At 40.4% G+C, this 14,768-nt stretch overlaps 2 protein-coding genes across 2 annotated transcripts; both read right to left on the bottom strand.

Annotated features, from left to right (window-relative positions):
• Positions 1 to 284: 284 nt before the first annotated feature.
• stoml3a (stomatin (EPB72)-like 3a) lies at positions 285 to 5,030 on the bottom strand. The gene is made up of 7 exons (XM_086164825.1): positions 4,920 to 5,030; positions 3,736 to 3,839; positions 3,515 to 3,587; positions 2,641 to 2,723; positions 2,364 to 2,567; positions 894 to 1,028; positions 285 to 810 (listed from the first exon to the last, which is right to left on the bottom strand). The coding sequence occupies exons 1-7, from the start codon at positions 4,966 to 4,968 to the stop codon at positions 619 to 621; spliced, it is 840 nt and encodes a 279-aa protein (XP_086020951.1). The 5' UTR covers positions 4,969 to 5,030; the 3' UTR covers positions 285 to 618.
• On the bottom strand, positions 4,196 to 14,768 carry slc25a15a (solute carrier family 25 member 15a). The gene is made up of 6 exons (XM_086164826.1): positions 14,682 to 14,768; positions 10,719 to 10,977; positions 10,461 to 10,601; positions 8,875 to 9,050; positions 8,648 to 8,806; positions 4,196 to 6,163 (listed from the first exon to the last, which is right to left on the bottom strand). The coding sequence occupies exons 2-6, from the start codon at positions 10,922 to 10,924 to the stop codon at positions 6,042 to 6,044; spliced, it is 804 nt and encodes a 267-aa protein (XP_086020952.1). The 5' UTR covers positions 10,925 to 10,977; positions 14,682 to 14,768; the 3' UTR covers positions 4,196 to 6,041.

Below are 14,768 nucleotides of genomic sequence, written 5' to 3'. Positions count from 1 at the left end.
TATATACATACATGCATGTAGAACTGCATTTCTCTTTGTGAACTCTGGAGACCATTCTAGGAACCCAGGCAGGAAAACATGGAAGTAACCACTGTGCACATTGTTTTAATTCATATTTATTCATTTATTTCATCCCATAATAACCCGCAGATATCTGATTGATGACAGTTATTAAGAAGGGAATCAAAAAGAGAGCAATACACTTTATATATAATTAGAAATATATAGGTTTTTTTTCATCTAACCAGAAAACACATCGTCACCTTCTTAAAAAAAGGCATTTTTTGACAAGTGTTTTATTATTTCACTATCGGCTCAGTTTCTCATTTAAAAATGACTTCAACTTTTACGTCTGGGAACAATAATGACTTATTTAAAGAAGCCGACGATATATAAGAGGCTCATAAATGATTGACGCGTCACGTGACGCCTTTAATTGCCGATTGCAGAGACAGTTAATGTGGTGAGTGTGATGTCACGGCTCCTGTGCACGACACGTTAATAAGCGCTTATGACTGTAATTACGCGGTAATAAACACGTAGGGACCCAAGCGGCTAATGAAGCTAATGAGAAGATCGACAAGAGCATCGGAAACGACAACCCCTCCCTTGAACGTCTCACTTCCTCTGCATGAAGCTCTGCATCATGTCGATGGGGAGCGGGAAGACGATGGTGGAGTTCTTTTCCGCCGCAATGGCGTTGAGGGTCTGCAGGTAGCGCAGCTGCAGGGCGGAGGGCGACTCAGCGATCACCAGCGAGGCCTCCTTCAGCGCCCGCGACGCCTTCATCTCGCCCTCGGCGGCGATGATCTAGAACGAAAACGGCGGTTAGCATCTCCGGTGAGCTCCTCGAGTGGCTACCCGCCGCGGAGGCTCCCCGCCGCCGGCCTCACCTTGGCCCTGGCTTCCCTGCTGGCCTCGGCCTCGGCCGCCATGGCTCTCTGCAGCTGTTGGGGCAACTTGACGTCCTTGATCTCCACGCGCTCCACCTTGATGCCCCACGGGTCCGTGGCCTCGTCCAGGGACCCCTGCGAAAACACAACCAGTTGTCGCCCCCTTGTGGCCAGAAGGGGAATTGCAGCTCGCTCAGAAAAGCTGGATTAATGGTCATTCTTCTGGTTTGAAGGTGAAGAACACACACACACACACACACACACACAAGCACACACACCGACTATGTGATGCTGTCTAATTTTAAGTCTGAACAGCTTTACTTTTTTCTTATCATTTATGTAAATGAGCCAATGATTTTCATAAAAAAATCCTTTTTTTTTTTTTTTTTTACAATTTTGCAGTCAATGAATAAGAAGTACTTCTTTCCATTCTATATATAAATAAGCCACAGATTAGGTGACAGAGCAGAAGTGAGTAAAAAAATATGATTTGTATTTTATTTTTGCTATCAATCGTTTCTTTTTCGAAGCAGCAATTAGCAATTGCCAGCAGACAACGTAAAAGCAACTAATTATCCTAAATTTAATGTCAATTTTTTTTTTTTTCTTTCAATTTTCCTGTCGATCATTTTTTTTTTAAACATCTTTTTTTTTATATGAAACTTAAGCAACCGATTGGGTGTAAAGTAAATAATTCATCATTTAATGTATGTTTTCAGTCAGTTTATGTGTAAACAGCACTTCTTATTTTACATGAAAACGATTCACAGATCAGGTGATACGGGTGAAGGAGGTAAAGCAGAAGTAAATAATTAATAACTTAGATAAAAATATTTTTTATTTACAATTTTTTTTTTGTCTATCATTTTATGTGTAAACACCAAAAGTTTTCTTCCATTTTCTATGAAAATGTGACACAAATCAGGTGATGCTCTGGTGACAGAGGGAAAGTAGAAGTAAATAATTTTCATAAAAATAATTTCAATTGATCTTTTTATTATGTTCCTGTCAATCATTTCTTTTTAAACATTTTTTTTTATTTCATATGAAACTAAGCGACTGATCGGGTGATGCAGGTGAAAGAGGGAAATCAGAAGTAAATAATTCATACTTTAGTGTATTTTTTCAGTCAATTTATGTGTAAACAGCACTTCTTATTTCATATGAAAACGATCCGCAGATGAGGTGAAAGAGGGAAAGTAGAAGTAAATAATAAAACAATTTTTGAAAATAATTTTCATTTCTTTTTTGAATAAATGTTTTTAATAGAATAATGTTGCCAACAACTTGAGCTAACAGCTAGCCACCGCCTCTTACTTGTTGCCAGCATAACCCGCAACTATTGTTAGCACGTGTTAGCCATCATGCACATCAGCGTAGAAGATAAAGTCAAGACGAAGAGCTGGAACGACAGGTGGTCGTGAGGGACGGAGGTCGGCCATGTTTGAAGATCGGGGGCGGCGAGCTCACCTGCATGCTGAGCGAGATCCCCTCCCTGTCGGACAGAAGCTCGGCGAGGTTCTTGGTCCCCAGCACGTTCCTGAGGGTGGTCTGCGCCAGCAGCCGGGTGGACGAGTGCGCGTTGGACACGTTGGCCACCGAGGAGATGGGGCAGTCGATGCGGAAGTAGACCACGCCGTCCACGGACACCGTCACGGAGTCCTTGGTGAGGATCTGCGGTGCAGAATTGGGATCCCGCTTTTGAAATGCCTGTTTATCTTGTTTCAAAAGAAATCACCAAACTCACTTCCTGCGGCGGGATGTCGAAAGACACCGTCCTCAGGTCCACTTTGACAAATGTGTCGGTACAGGGGACGACGAAGAAGAGTCCTGGGGGAGAAAGTGTCACTTCGAGTTAAATTCCAATTTAATTACCGTATTTTTCGCACTATAAGGCGCACGTAAGATCCTTACATTTCCTCAAAAATTGGCCATGCGCCTTATAATCCAGTGCGCCTTATGTATGAATTCGTGTTGTGCTTAATGGCCTCCAACCAATTTCACAAGGTACACTGCGCTCAAACATCTGTCAAAATATTTTAGTGTGACTTTGGTAAGCGACGAAGCCGTTCCGCTCGATTGATTGTTGGACCGAAGTCGGTCCTCAACGTCAGACGACGTTAGATAACTAATTATGTAGTGCTGGACGACAACATTGTTCCAACCTCACTCTAGCTTCAGGTGTTCACTATCGCTGGCAACAATAAACCAATCAGAAAACCATACTTAGTAGGCTTATCTCTGCCAGTTTTTGTAATAGTGGATCTGTGATAACGTACTGTGCTTCAACATAATATTACTGTAAATTTGTGTGTACGAGGACCCCCAAAGGTTACAAAGAAACACTCGCCATCCCCTGCACCTACTGCAAGAACAAGATCACCGTGCCTTATAACGCCTTATAGTCCGCAAAATACAGTACTGTTGTTATTAGCATATTATTAACTGATAATAACATGTAATAACTCAATACTATTAATATATTTATTCGGTTGTTTTAAATGCTCTGAGTATGGATAATTTAATATAATATTAATATTTATATATTGATATTTTAATGTAAATAAAATCAATATATTTGTATGTTTTAATTCATGTATTTTCCAGTGCCCGAGCCGTACCTGGCCCCTTGGGTTTCCTGTCGGCGATTCGGCCCAGCCTGAAGATGACGGCGCGCTCGTACTCCTTGACGATCTGCGCATAGGTCAGTCACACGAGTTGGAAAAGAAAAGATAAATCTGTGAGGGCGGGTGGCCGCGGCTCCGAGGCCTCGCCCTCGTAAGCGTACGACTCGGGTGTCGGGTGGCGGCGCGGGTGTCGAATGTCGGACGGCGGGCTTCACCTTCACACACATGAATATCGCCAGGGGGAACGTCCCCAGGATGAAGAGGAGGGAGATGGCGACCAGAATCCAGCCGAAGCAGGCCTGCTTCCCCGAGCCTTTGTCTGCAGGGGACCGACAGGAGGAAGAAGGGGAAGGAGAGGAAGGAGAGGAAGCAAAGGGGGTCAGGGTTCAAACACCGTCTTCACCAGACTACATTTACTTCATACATGTTTAAAGAGACACTAAAATTAACAAATTATCATTTTTATTATTATTGTTGTTAATATGATAATATTTCTATTATCACTACAGTTACTTTATTAGTAGTATTTGGTGTTATTGTCAATAGTTATTCCTATTAGTAGTAGTAGTAGTAGCACTGTTAGTGTATTTTTACTATTGTTGTTTTTATTATTTTCTTAATAACTATAATAGTTATTATTTTCAATAATAATGGTTCTACTAGTAGTAATCGCAGTGTTGGCGGATTATATATTATTATTTATATTATTGTAATTATTTACTTCATGATAATAGTTATTATTGTCAATAATAATTATTTCCATTAGTAGTAGTAGCAGTGTTGGTGTATTACTAATTTTTATTATTGTTATTATTTGCGTAATAATGATAGTTATAGTAATAGTAGCATCTCTGTTAGTGTACTATTATTATCGTTGTTGTTATTATTTTCTTAATGATAATAGTTATTATTGTCAATTATAATGATTTCTACTATTAGTAGTAGCAGTGTCGGTGAATTACTAACTATTATCATTGTTATTATTGCTTGATAATAACAGTTATTACTGTCAATAATAATGATTTCTTTTAGAGGTAATTGCAGTGTTAGTGTATTATTATTATTTTTATAAAGGGACACCATCCAGTAACGATGATACAGTAATTGATACAAGGGCAGAATCTTAACATGCACACACACTTATGTTATCTTCAAATGCACACACACATGCACAAACAAGAATATATACATTCAAATACATATACATATATGTATATCTGAGCAAGTTATTATAAGATAGATAGATGGATGGATAGGCAGATCTCATTAGCGTCCCATTAGTGTCCCGGTGATGTAACTGATCTCCAAGGGCCTCAACAAACACACTGATGTGTGTGTGTGTGTGTGTGTGTGTGTGTGTGTGTGTGTGTTCCAGCAGAAGAAGTAAACAGTTATTTACCTTCGATGGTGTCCGGCGTGCTGACCTGCATCTTCCCCTGCGTCACCATGCTGGAGCTGGTGAAGAACCCGGGCGACTCCAGGAACCTTCTCACCTTCTTTCCTGCTCGCCAGCAACCCCACGGAGCTCACCTTATCGCCATGACGACGACGGCTGACAACATAAACACCCGCGCACAGCGGCTCATTCATGACCCATGAGTTTCCAGGAACATTGGGTTGCAGACGCCACGGGAGGAAAGACTTTCATTTTATTCAAAGTATGAGCTGAGTAAGAGTAATCTGATTACTCATCCTTACTGAGTCCTTCTAAGAAAGTTACTTGCAGCATTGTGTTATTAGTGTGTTATTACCAGGTTGCCCATGGTCGGTCACGCTGTTTCTGTTGTAATCACATTATAGTTTCTATGTAATGCAGAAATGTAATGTGATTACCGAAAAGTAATTGCATTACAAATGCTCTCCAGGCGTATAGATGTTCAAGCAGCTGTAACGTTTATTAAAGAAAAGTCAGTGTTTTATAGACGATACACTTTAGCATTGATAGCACCTATTTCTTTAGTGATTTATGAAAAAAAAAAAAAAAATGCAATCTTGTCTTGAATCCAATAATAATTAGAAAAAAATAATAATTATTATTATTTTTTCAACCTGTTGGATAAATAAATAACATAGAAAACAAAATAAAATTAAAAAAAAACTGTGCCCAGAACCAAAATACTTTGTCATTCAACTTAGTGTTAATCATGATGGGACCCTTTCAAAATTACACAATAGGACAATTAAAAAGCTGCACCCTTACAAAAAAAATTCAATTTAAATTGATATTAGAGCTTTTGAATCTGACTTCAATTCAATTTTATTTTCCATTTATGCATTCTAGTCTCCACTTTTCAAACAGTAAAGACCAAATGAAGATAAAAAGTCTTTTTTTTTTTTTTTTTTTTTCAGAATTTGACCTCGTAAGCGTTTATTCATGTGCTATTACATAGTAACAACCGTGTAAAAGGTTCAGAACCTCTGAACCTTATTTGAGTTTTATTAGAATTTCAAAGTTCCGTTTCTGCATCACATTGCCGACTTCTAAAAAAAAAAAAAATTAACAGTTTCAGGTGGTCTTTTGTCAAGCAGCCACCGCATCCATCATCATCTTGCGGCTCAGCTCGTAGGCCAGGAAGAGGGCGCCGTTGGCGGGGAAGGTCCGTATCATGGTGGGCGTCAGGCCGGAATACAGAGCTCCGAAACCTGCGGAACCGGAAAAAAGGGTCTGGAAATAAAAGTCCAAACCTTGCCTTCTGCTGCCTCCACCCGTCACCAAGGCATCCACCTATGGTTTGTTTTATTTCCTACTCTGCAGATTCCCTTTCTTTTTTAAAAATCATCTGAAACTCCACACTTCCTGTCTTGTGTTTTGATGCTAACCATTCATTTCCAAGCTGGAGTTACCGCTTGTAGCTATGTTACAACTGTGTTATTACAGCTGATGATACCGTGACATCATTTCCAGGTCCCATTATTTGACTTTTTTATTTTATATTTATGTTTAATTTAACAAAACCTCCGTCTCCGCTGACCTCCTGGCTCTGTCACCTGACCTGCAGGCGGCGAAGCAGAAGGCTATGACTCACATTCACCCAAAGACAGGTCAGATTTTGATATTTTGTATAATTTCTCCGGGTTCCTCCTGCAGTCCAAAAACATGCAGGAGGTTCTCTGGAGACCCTAAAGTGCCCAGATGTGGGAATGAGAGGGTGAATTGTTGTAAATTTATGTAATATGTTACTATACGTGTGACTGGTTGCACGTCAATGATATGACATGTGAATGAAAGGGTGAATGTTATGTATTTATGACGTTTGAATGTATGAATAGTTATACATCTATGATTTGTGAATAAGAGGGTGAATCATTGTATGTCTCTTTATGATGTGAGAGTGAATGTGACATTGCAATGAAAGGGTGAATGTTATATATTTGTGACGTGGGAATTACAGGGTGTGTGGTTGCTTGCATGAATGAATGAATGAGTGAATGTTATACATCTATGATTTGTGAATGAGAAGGTGAATGTCATATATATAACGTATTTTCACGACTATAGGGCGCACATAAAAGTCTAAAACTTTCTTCAAAATGTGTGGCGCGCCCTATAGTGCAGCGCGCCCTATAGTGCAGCGCGCCCTATAGTGCAGCGCGCCCTATAGTGCAGTGCACCTTGTGTTGTTGTTGTTGTAAGGCGGATGTAATAGAGGACACCATGAGAACGTTAAAGGGGGAAGTGTGTGTGTGGATTGTATATAAAACCTGCACCTTATAATCAGGTACGCCTTATGTGTGTGTTAAATAAAATAATGGCACACATAACTGAGACTGTGCCTTTTAGTGGTGCACCTTATGGTTGTAAAAATATGGTATATATATATATATGAAGTGAATGAATGAGTGAATAGTTGTATGTGTTCCGTATGAAAGGGTGAATGTTATATATCACGGGTTGGGAACCTTTTTGACCAGGAGAGCCATAAAAGCCAAATATTTCTAAATATATTCCATCCAGAGCCATATTGTATTTTTAACGTATAATAAATTCAATATGTCTTACTTTTAATGCGACTTTTAGTGCTGCATGGATTTGTTCGAAGTGCCGCTTTATATTCGACCGTTTCATCGTTGCAATTTTATCATAGCATATTAGACATACCGCAGATCCAAATGCAAATTCTTTTTTGCCATCTTTTACGTGGACAAACTAGTTGGCTATCTGATAAAATTAATTTCTTCACCTTTACAACGACCGGAAGCCATCGGCTCTCGACCCGACCGACGGGTGAAATTTATCTTCAAAACTCATTTCTGTTAACTTTAAAATGACACATGATTACAAAGAAATATCACAAGTATTTTAAAATCAGTTCCAAACTTGATTTTTTCTTTTTCGTCTCAAAAATGTCTGGGAGCCACATGCCATCACCGGAAGAGCCACAGGTTCCCGACCGCTGTTGTATATTTATGACAAGGGAATTACAGTGTGAATGGTTGCGTGTCTTTATATGATATATGAATGAATGAATGAATGAATGCATGAATGAATGAATGAATGAATGAATGGTTTTACATCTATGATTGACCGTCAACCGGTCCAAATTGAATCCCAGTTGTCATCCAATAACCTTGAACGCAACATAAGCGGTGCACAATTAATAATGACTGAATGAATGGACTTTTTTTCCACACATTTTCAACAAGAACAGCCCCACCACACACACACACACACACACACACACTTTATTCCTCCTAGAATCTGAGCTCATGAAATATACTGCTCAAAAAAATAAAAGGAACACTTGAACAACACAATGTAACTCCAAGTCAATCACACTTGTGTGAAATCATAGTGTCCACTCAGGAAGCAACACAGATTCATTTTGACTTGTTTTAAGGACATTACATCAAAGTTGGATCAGCCTGGAGTTTGTTTTTACACTTTAATTTTGAGTGGGATTCCTAATCCAGACCTCCATGGGTTGATACATTGATTTCCATTGATCATTTTTGTGTGATTTTGTTGTCAGCACATTCAACTGTGTGAAGAGCAAAGTATTTCATAAGAATATTTCATTCATTTAGATCTAGGATGTGTTTTTTAAGTGTTCCCTTTATTTTTTTTGAGCAGTGTAGTTAATAACCAACTGGGATAACTTTTAGGCGTTAGATACGGCGGCGGCTCACCTTCGGAGCGAACGAGGGCCGTCAGCGTCTTGGTGAATCCCTGCTGCCTCCCGGCCAGGGAGTGCACCTGGATCCTGGACTTCACGCAGTCGATGGGGTAGACCACCAGCCAGAGGCACGCCCCCCCGAAACCCCCGCTGAACATGAGTGGGAGGACGCCTGCAGACGTCGGTAAGGTGGCATCAGAGCGGGAAGACAAACAGAATCCACGGGATTTGAACCCCTACCTATGCCCTCCTTGTCCGTGCCCATGTAGCGCGCAAACGTGGTCCGGCTGAGCTCGTAGGCGCCGAAAAAGCAGAAGTATCCCGGGATCTCCCTGACGACGGTGGACGTCAGGCCCTGGTAGAAGCCCAGAGGTCCGTTCCTCTCCAGCACCGTCTTCACCACCGTCCATGCCGTGCTGGAGGGGGAAAAATGTCCGCAACGTCGGACGCCGCTCGTCCCGGCGACGACACTGAGCGGCTCCCGTGATCACGGAGCTCTTCGGATGTTATAGGAGACCATCCCGAAAAGTCTTATCATATCAAAACAAGGTGATTTAAAAAGTTAGCTGGTTATTTACAGACAATAAGCCGCTACTTTTTTACTTATTTATGGATTTTGGGGGGCTAAAGAGCGTCACGCTGCCAAAACAGTTAGCCCTGTCACATCAGGGTGATTAAATTATTGTGAAATTCTGAGCGTTCAATTTCGAAGAAGACGACTTCAATGGTTTTATCGTGCAGGAGGAAGTCCAGGAAAGCAGGGATTGAAAATTGAATGATGGATTTCCTTGTTATTATTTATCTTTTTTTTTTCATTTTTCATTGGCTGTGTTACAGGCACTGTTTGGAAAAAAGCATTTCCAGTACATACTTGTGGATGTTAGCAGTATTTATTTATTTAAAGTAAAAATATTTCTGCGTAAATGTCACCTGCAGCTTATAGGCAAGTGCGGCCTATATATGTACTTTTTTTTTTTAGTGGGTACAGCTAAAGGTACGCTGAATAGTCTGGCATTTACGGTAGTTGTTAACATTACTATTAATGTGCTATCAACATCTAACAGTGCATTAACAGTCACCGAGCTGGTCTTCTGTGGAACCACTTGCAGTCTGAGAGCCACCGTTATTATTGCTTGCATGAATATTCAAGCTACTATTGTATCTTTTTAGCTGTTAACATGTAGCATTCTCAGTATTAGCATTTTAGCATTTTCGCACTATAAGGCACACTTAAAATCCTTACATTTTCTCAAAAATCGTCCATGCGCCTTATAATCCAGTGCGCCTTATGTATGAATTCTTGTGCTTACTGACCTCCAACCAATTTTATGTGGCACACTGCGCTCAAACATCTGTCAAAATGTTTTAGGGCGACTTTGGTAAACAGCGAAGCCGCTTCGCTTGATTGATTGTCGGACTAAAGTCGGTTCTTGGTCGAATATGGGTTGCAACATTAGATAACTAATTATGTAATACCGGTACATACTGCGCTTCAACATAATATTACTGGACATTTGTGTATGTGAAGACCCCCAGTAAAGAGGACCAAGTAAGAGTTTCCGAGGAAACGAAGCAAAATTAATGAGGTTTCACTTTATATACCATGTTTTTTATCACATTATATGTATGAAAATACACCCATTCATTAATATTACGGTAGCTGTTAGCGCCCCTGCTGTTCAACTTCTTGAATTCACGTCCAGTTGCCATGGCAAGTAGATTTAAATCAGGATTATTGGGAGAGAATTTGGAGGAATATTCCTGGAGGTCATCTCAAACCTTGAAAAAAAACAAAACAAAAAAAAAAAAAAAAGGTTGCCACCGACCTCCTTTGGCCGACGGCGATTTTTCCAGACGCTTCCATCTCATGCATGGCTTGCAGTCGGCACTTCACCAGCTCGGTGGGGCAAAGCACCAGCGAGGAGAAAATAGAAGCCAGCGAGCCGGCGCACGCCTTCTGGAGGTCGCTGGTCGAGGACGCAAACCACCGCAACAAAGAACCGAGGTGTATTATCACGCTATTACATAGTAATAACACAAAACCTGAGTCGACACATAAAAAAACACGGTTGTCAGAGACACACCTGAGCTGGGTTCCCTTTTCCAGGCCGGCCAGGAACCGCACGGCGTCCTGGCAGAGGCCGTAGCTGAGGAAGAGCACGGCGTTCTCGCTGATGTTGGCGGCGAGGGCCGGCGTGGTGCCCTGGTAGAGGCCCCGCGCACCAACCTGGCGGAAGGTGGACGCCAGGCAGTGCACGAAGCCGCGGTACATCCCGGGGAACGTCTGCATCTTCACCTTGGCCGTGTCGAAGGGCTGGCCGCTCAGGACGCAGGCGGTGCCGCCTGAAAGGGGGCGGAGCCAAAGGAACACCACCGCCGTTTGGGAGCAAAAGCCGCAGGTGAGATCGGGAGGGAAAACACGACGGCGAATTATTTAACACCTCTCATATTTGCGTGAATTAAATCAATATGTAAAGTGATTTTTTTTTTATTCATCCACCTTTTGGGAGATAATGAAAAATGAATAAAAGCAAAGCAAACAGAGAAAGGCGCTAAAGCTAATGATAAAATGATCAGGTGTGTTTTGGGAAAAATGCCCACTTTCACCCGATTGGTCGAAAAATGATTGTTTTGCTAACGGTGGTGTCGTTCGCTGGAACAAAAGAGCAAGTTTTTTGGACGACCCGGATCACAATCTGAATAGGTAAAGCTAAACAAAGCGGTGAAACCCGTCGGATCACATGAACTGAGGCTCATGTAGAAGTTTCCAAGGGCTGCTTCTGGTGGTGGATCTTTGCAGAAGGTCCTGGTCCGTGTTTGCAAATCCATTTTTGTATCAATCCGGACGTTTGTGACACATCGCGTCTGTTCAGAGATGTTTTTCTGTTTTGACCAAGACGTCTTGTTGAGCCGCATTTTGTAATAACGGTGCATTTTGTAACAAACGTCCAAAATATAATAACTTTTTCATTTCATTTTGTAATAAAGAAGCATTTTGTAATAAACTGCCCCAACGCATTTTGTAATAAATTTTGCCGCATTGCGCTTGCAACTTTTTTATTCTTTAGGAAATGTAACAACATGGTGCATTATGTAATAACAATTCTAAAGCATAGTTTATTTGTTAATTGTATCTTATTTTACTTTAAAGTATTTGTAAAAGCTAGGCCTATTATTAGTATCACTGTATTAGCCTAGTAGCGGTACTTAGCAATTACTATCAGTACACTATTAAAAGGTTGCATTAACAGAGAATATTCTATAAATTCCATGTAACTACATTTCCTGGAGAATAAAAAAGTGCATTTTGTAATAATCTTCTCAAAATGTAATAACATATTACATAATGCGGCAAAATTTATTACAAAATGCGTTGGGGCGGTTTATTACAAAAAGCGGCTTTATTACAAAATGAAATGAAAAAGTTATTACATTTTGGACGTTTATTACAAAATGCACTGTTATTACAAAATGCGCCTCGTCCTTCGGTGGACCGAGGAGTCCTGAGGTGGCGGCTCCTCTGTGTCGAACCATCCGTTTGCGCGGAGGTTGTTTGGTTTCTCCGACGTAGACGTCATCACAATCCTAGTTTAGTCCTTAGGGTGCACCGGTTTTTTTCCTAAATGTGTTTTGGGTTTGAAACACCCTTCGGAGTTTCTCCGAAACACCAGCATCGTACGGTGTGACGTAATTCTTGCATTTGTCGTCGTCTTCCTCCCGTTCTACGTTCCTCAACTGGTGGTTTCTGATTTGGCGAAGGCCCACTAAAGCAGTGTTTCCCCACCTTTTTTGAGCCGCGGCACATATTTTACATTAGAAAAATCACACGGCGCACCACCAAATAAACATGTCAAAAACATTTTTTAACGAATTAGAATGAAACCGTGGTCTCAATTTAGTTAGTGTGAAATCGAATATATCTAATATCTGTAGATTCGTCAAGTTGCAATGCAAATTTCCCACTGATGTGCAACTTTTCCAGAACACTTTTTTGCAATGTCCGAAGACATGTCATCAATATGTCTGGAAATGATATTATTTTAGAGAACTTTGGCTATTTCTTTATCAACGCCAGAGCCGAGCATTTCTTCTACAATGATTCTGCCGGCAGGTAGTATTAATGTTTTGCTACGATGTGTGGCTGTTTGGATTTAGAGACGAGTTCAGCAACTTTATAGCAGCTTTCACTGCTTTCTCACTGGTCTTGGTAGTTTTCAACGATGCTGCCTGTTTGTTTACGCAGATACAAGTACTTTTTATTTTAAAAATGTATCACGCAAAGCGTCACTAATCACTCTGATACACAAGATGCACAGGTTAATTCACTACCCGTTGCCATGGAATGGGCACGCTGCCCACATAGACATAGGAAGACACATTATTTGCGTTGGATAAATAATTTTCGGACCAATCAGGTGAAAGTGGGCATTTTTCCACGGCGCACCTGATGATCTCTCACTGTGGTTGGGAAACACTGCACTCAAGGTAGCAACGGGATCTCCAGGCTTTCCTGGGTCTCACTTCCTTCGGCGAGTAGATACAAGCCGAAGATACAAGTAGATATCTCCCTTATCTCTTATCTCCCTTCTGTCCTGTGGTTTCTGATTTAGCCCAGTTAGGGGACTAAGTGAACCTGTGAGTCTACCTGGGTCAGAACGTTCTGATCCAGATGAACGCCCAAGCATAGAGTAGCGGTCAGAAGAAAAGTAAAAAAAAGTTAGATTGCGTTTGGATTCACTTTTACCGGAGAACCGACCGAACCGACTCGGGGAAAAGCTGTCCAACAGCGCCGCGGTTCCACGTGAACTTAAACGCCACCTCCAAACCAAACGCCCTTCACCTCGAGATAAGAACGCAGACTGTTGTGTTCATCGGCGTTGAAGAAAACCACCAAGATAAGAGAGAAAGCTCTGGAAGTTGCTGAACTCATCGCTTTTTATTTGGTTCATTCTGATGTCTATTCCTATCCTTGTTGTTGTTTTTCACTCTGCAGTCTATTTATTTCCGGATCTCATTTGCTATCTTTTTATCTTTTCTCTCTCATTTAAATTATACTTAATATATATCATATATTATAACTATATTTATTCATATTTTTTTTCATTGTTGTGCTACTGTGAAAAATATTTAAAAAATAATTTAATTTAATATATAATATGAATTATATGATATGAGATGATGAGAGATGAGAGATGAGAACAACTTTATTAATCCCGAAGGAAATTGTTGTGCCAGAGTTTCAAGTACAAAAACATAACAGTAATAGATAATAGTAGAAAGGAGGAAGAATAAGAAATATAATGAAATATGAATTGTCTAACTGTTAGCAGTAACTACAAAGATTGAAGATTCCCTGCGGCTGATTATATTATATATAACATAATTTAAATAATTTCCCCTGTGGCGTTAAAAAATAGCCCAAGTATTGATGACATGTCTTCAGATGTTGAAATGAGTGTTTTGGAAAAAAAATGCACATATGTGGGAAATTTGCATTGCAACTTGAAAAACTCTGCGAATTAGATATGTTAGATTTCACACTGAGTACGTAAATTTAGACACTTCTATTTCATGAAAAATGTTATTGACCTATTCATTTGGTGGCGTGTTGTGTCATTTTTCTGAAGTAAAATATGTGCCGTGACTAAAAAAAGGTTGGGAAAAACTGCAGAAACACACGTATATTGCAATTGTTCAGATTAAGGAGTATTTATTGCAGTACTTTTATGAGGCTGCAGTACTTTATACACCAAACACCGGGGAGATACTGTTTAGCATGTGTTTGGGATTTTAAGAAGAGCAGAGAGAGTGCAGGAAAAATGGAAAATATTCTGTATATTATACTTAATAATAATACTTAATCCAAACGAGTGCATATTAACTTATATGATTAATTACTGCGTTATTACACGTGGAATGAGTGTGTTACAGTTGTAATAACGATATTATTATTATTGTTATTGTCTGCCTGTCTGAGAAGGACCAAAGTCAAGGTCAAGGTGATCGATTTTATTGATTAGTAACAATAATAAGGACAGTAGGGTTACCTATGGCTCCGGCCGAGAAGTCGATCAGCGCTTGCGTGACGGGATGCGTGGCATCCCGTCACGTGTCCGACGTGTCCACTCACGTCG

This window comes from Fistularia commersonii, chromosome 18 (assembly GCF_037954325.1).
Source record: "Fistularia commersonii isolate RoL2024-O1a breed Wild chromosome 18, RoL_Fcom_v1.0, whole genome shotgun sequence".
NCBI lineage: Eukaryota > Metazoa > Chordata > Actinopteri > Syngnathiformes > Fistulariidae > Fistularia > Fistularia commersonii.
The sequence above is the reverse complement of the archived record's forward strand: the minus strand, read 5'-3'. Positions and strand labels throughout refer to the sequence as shown.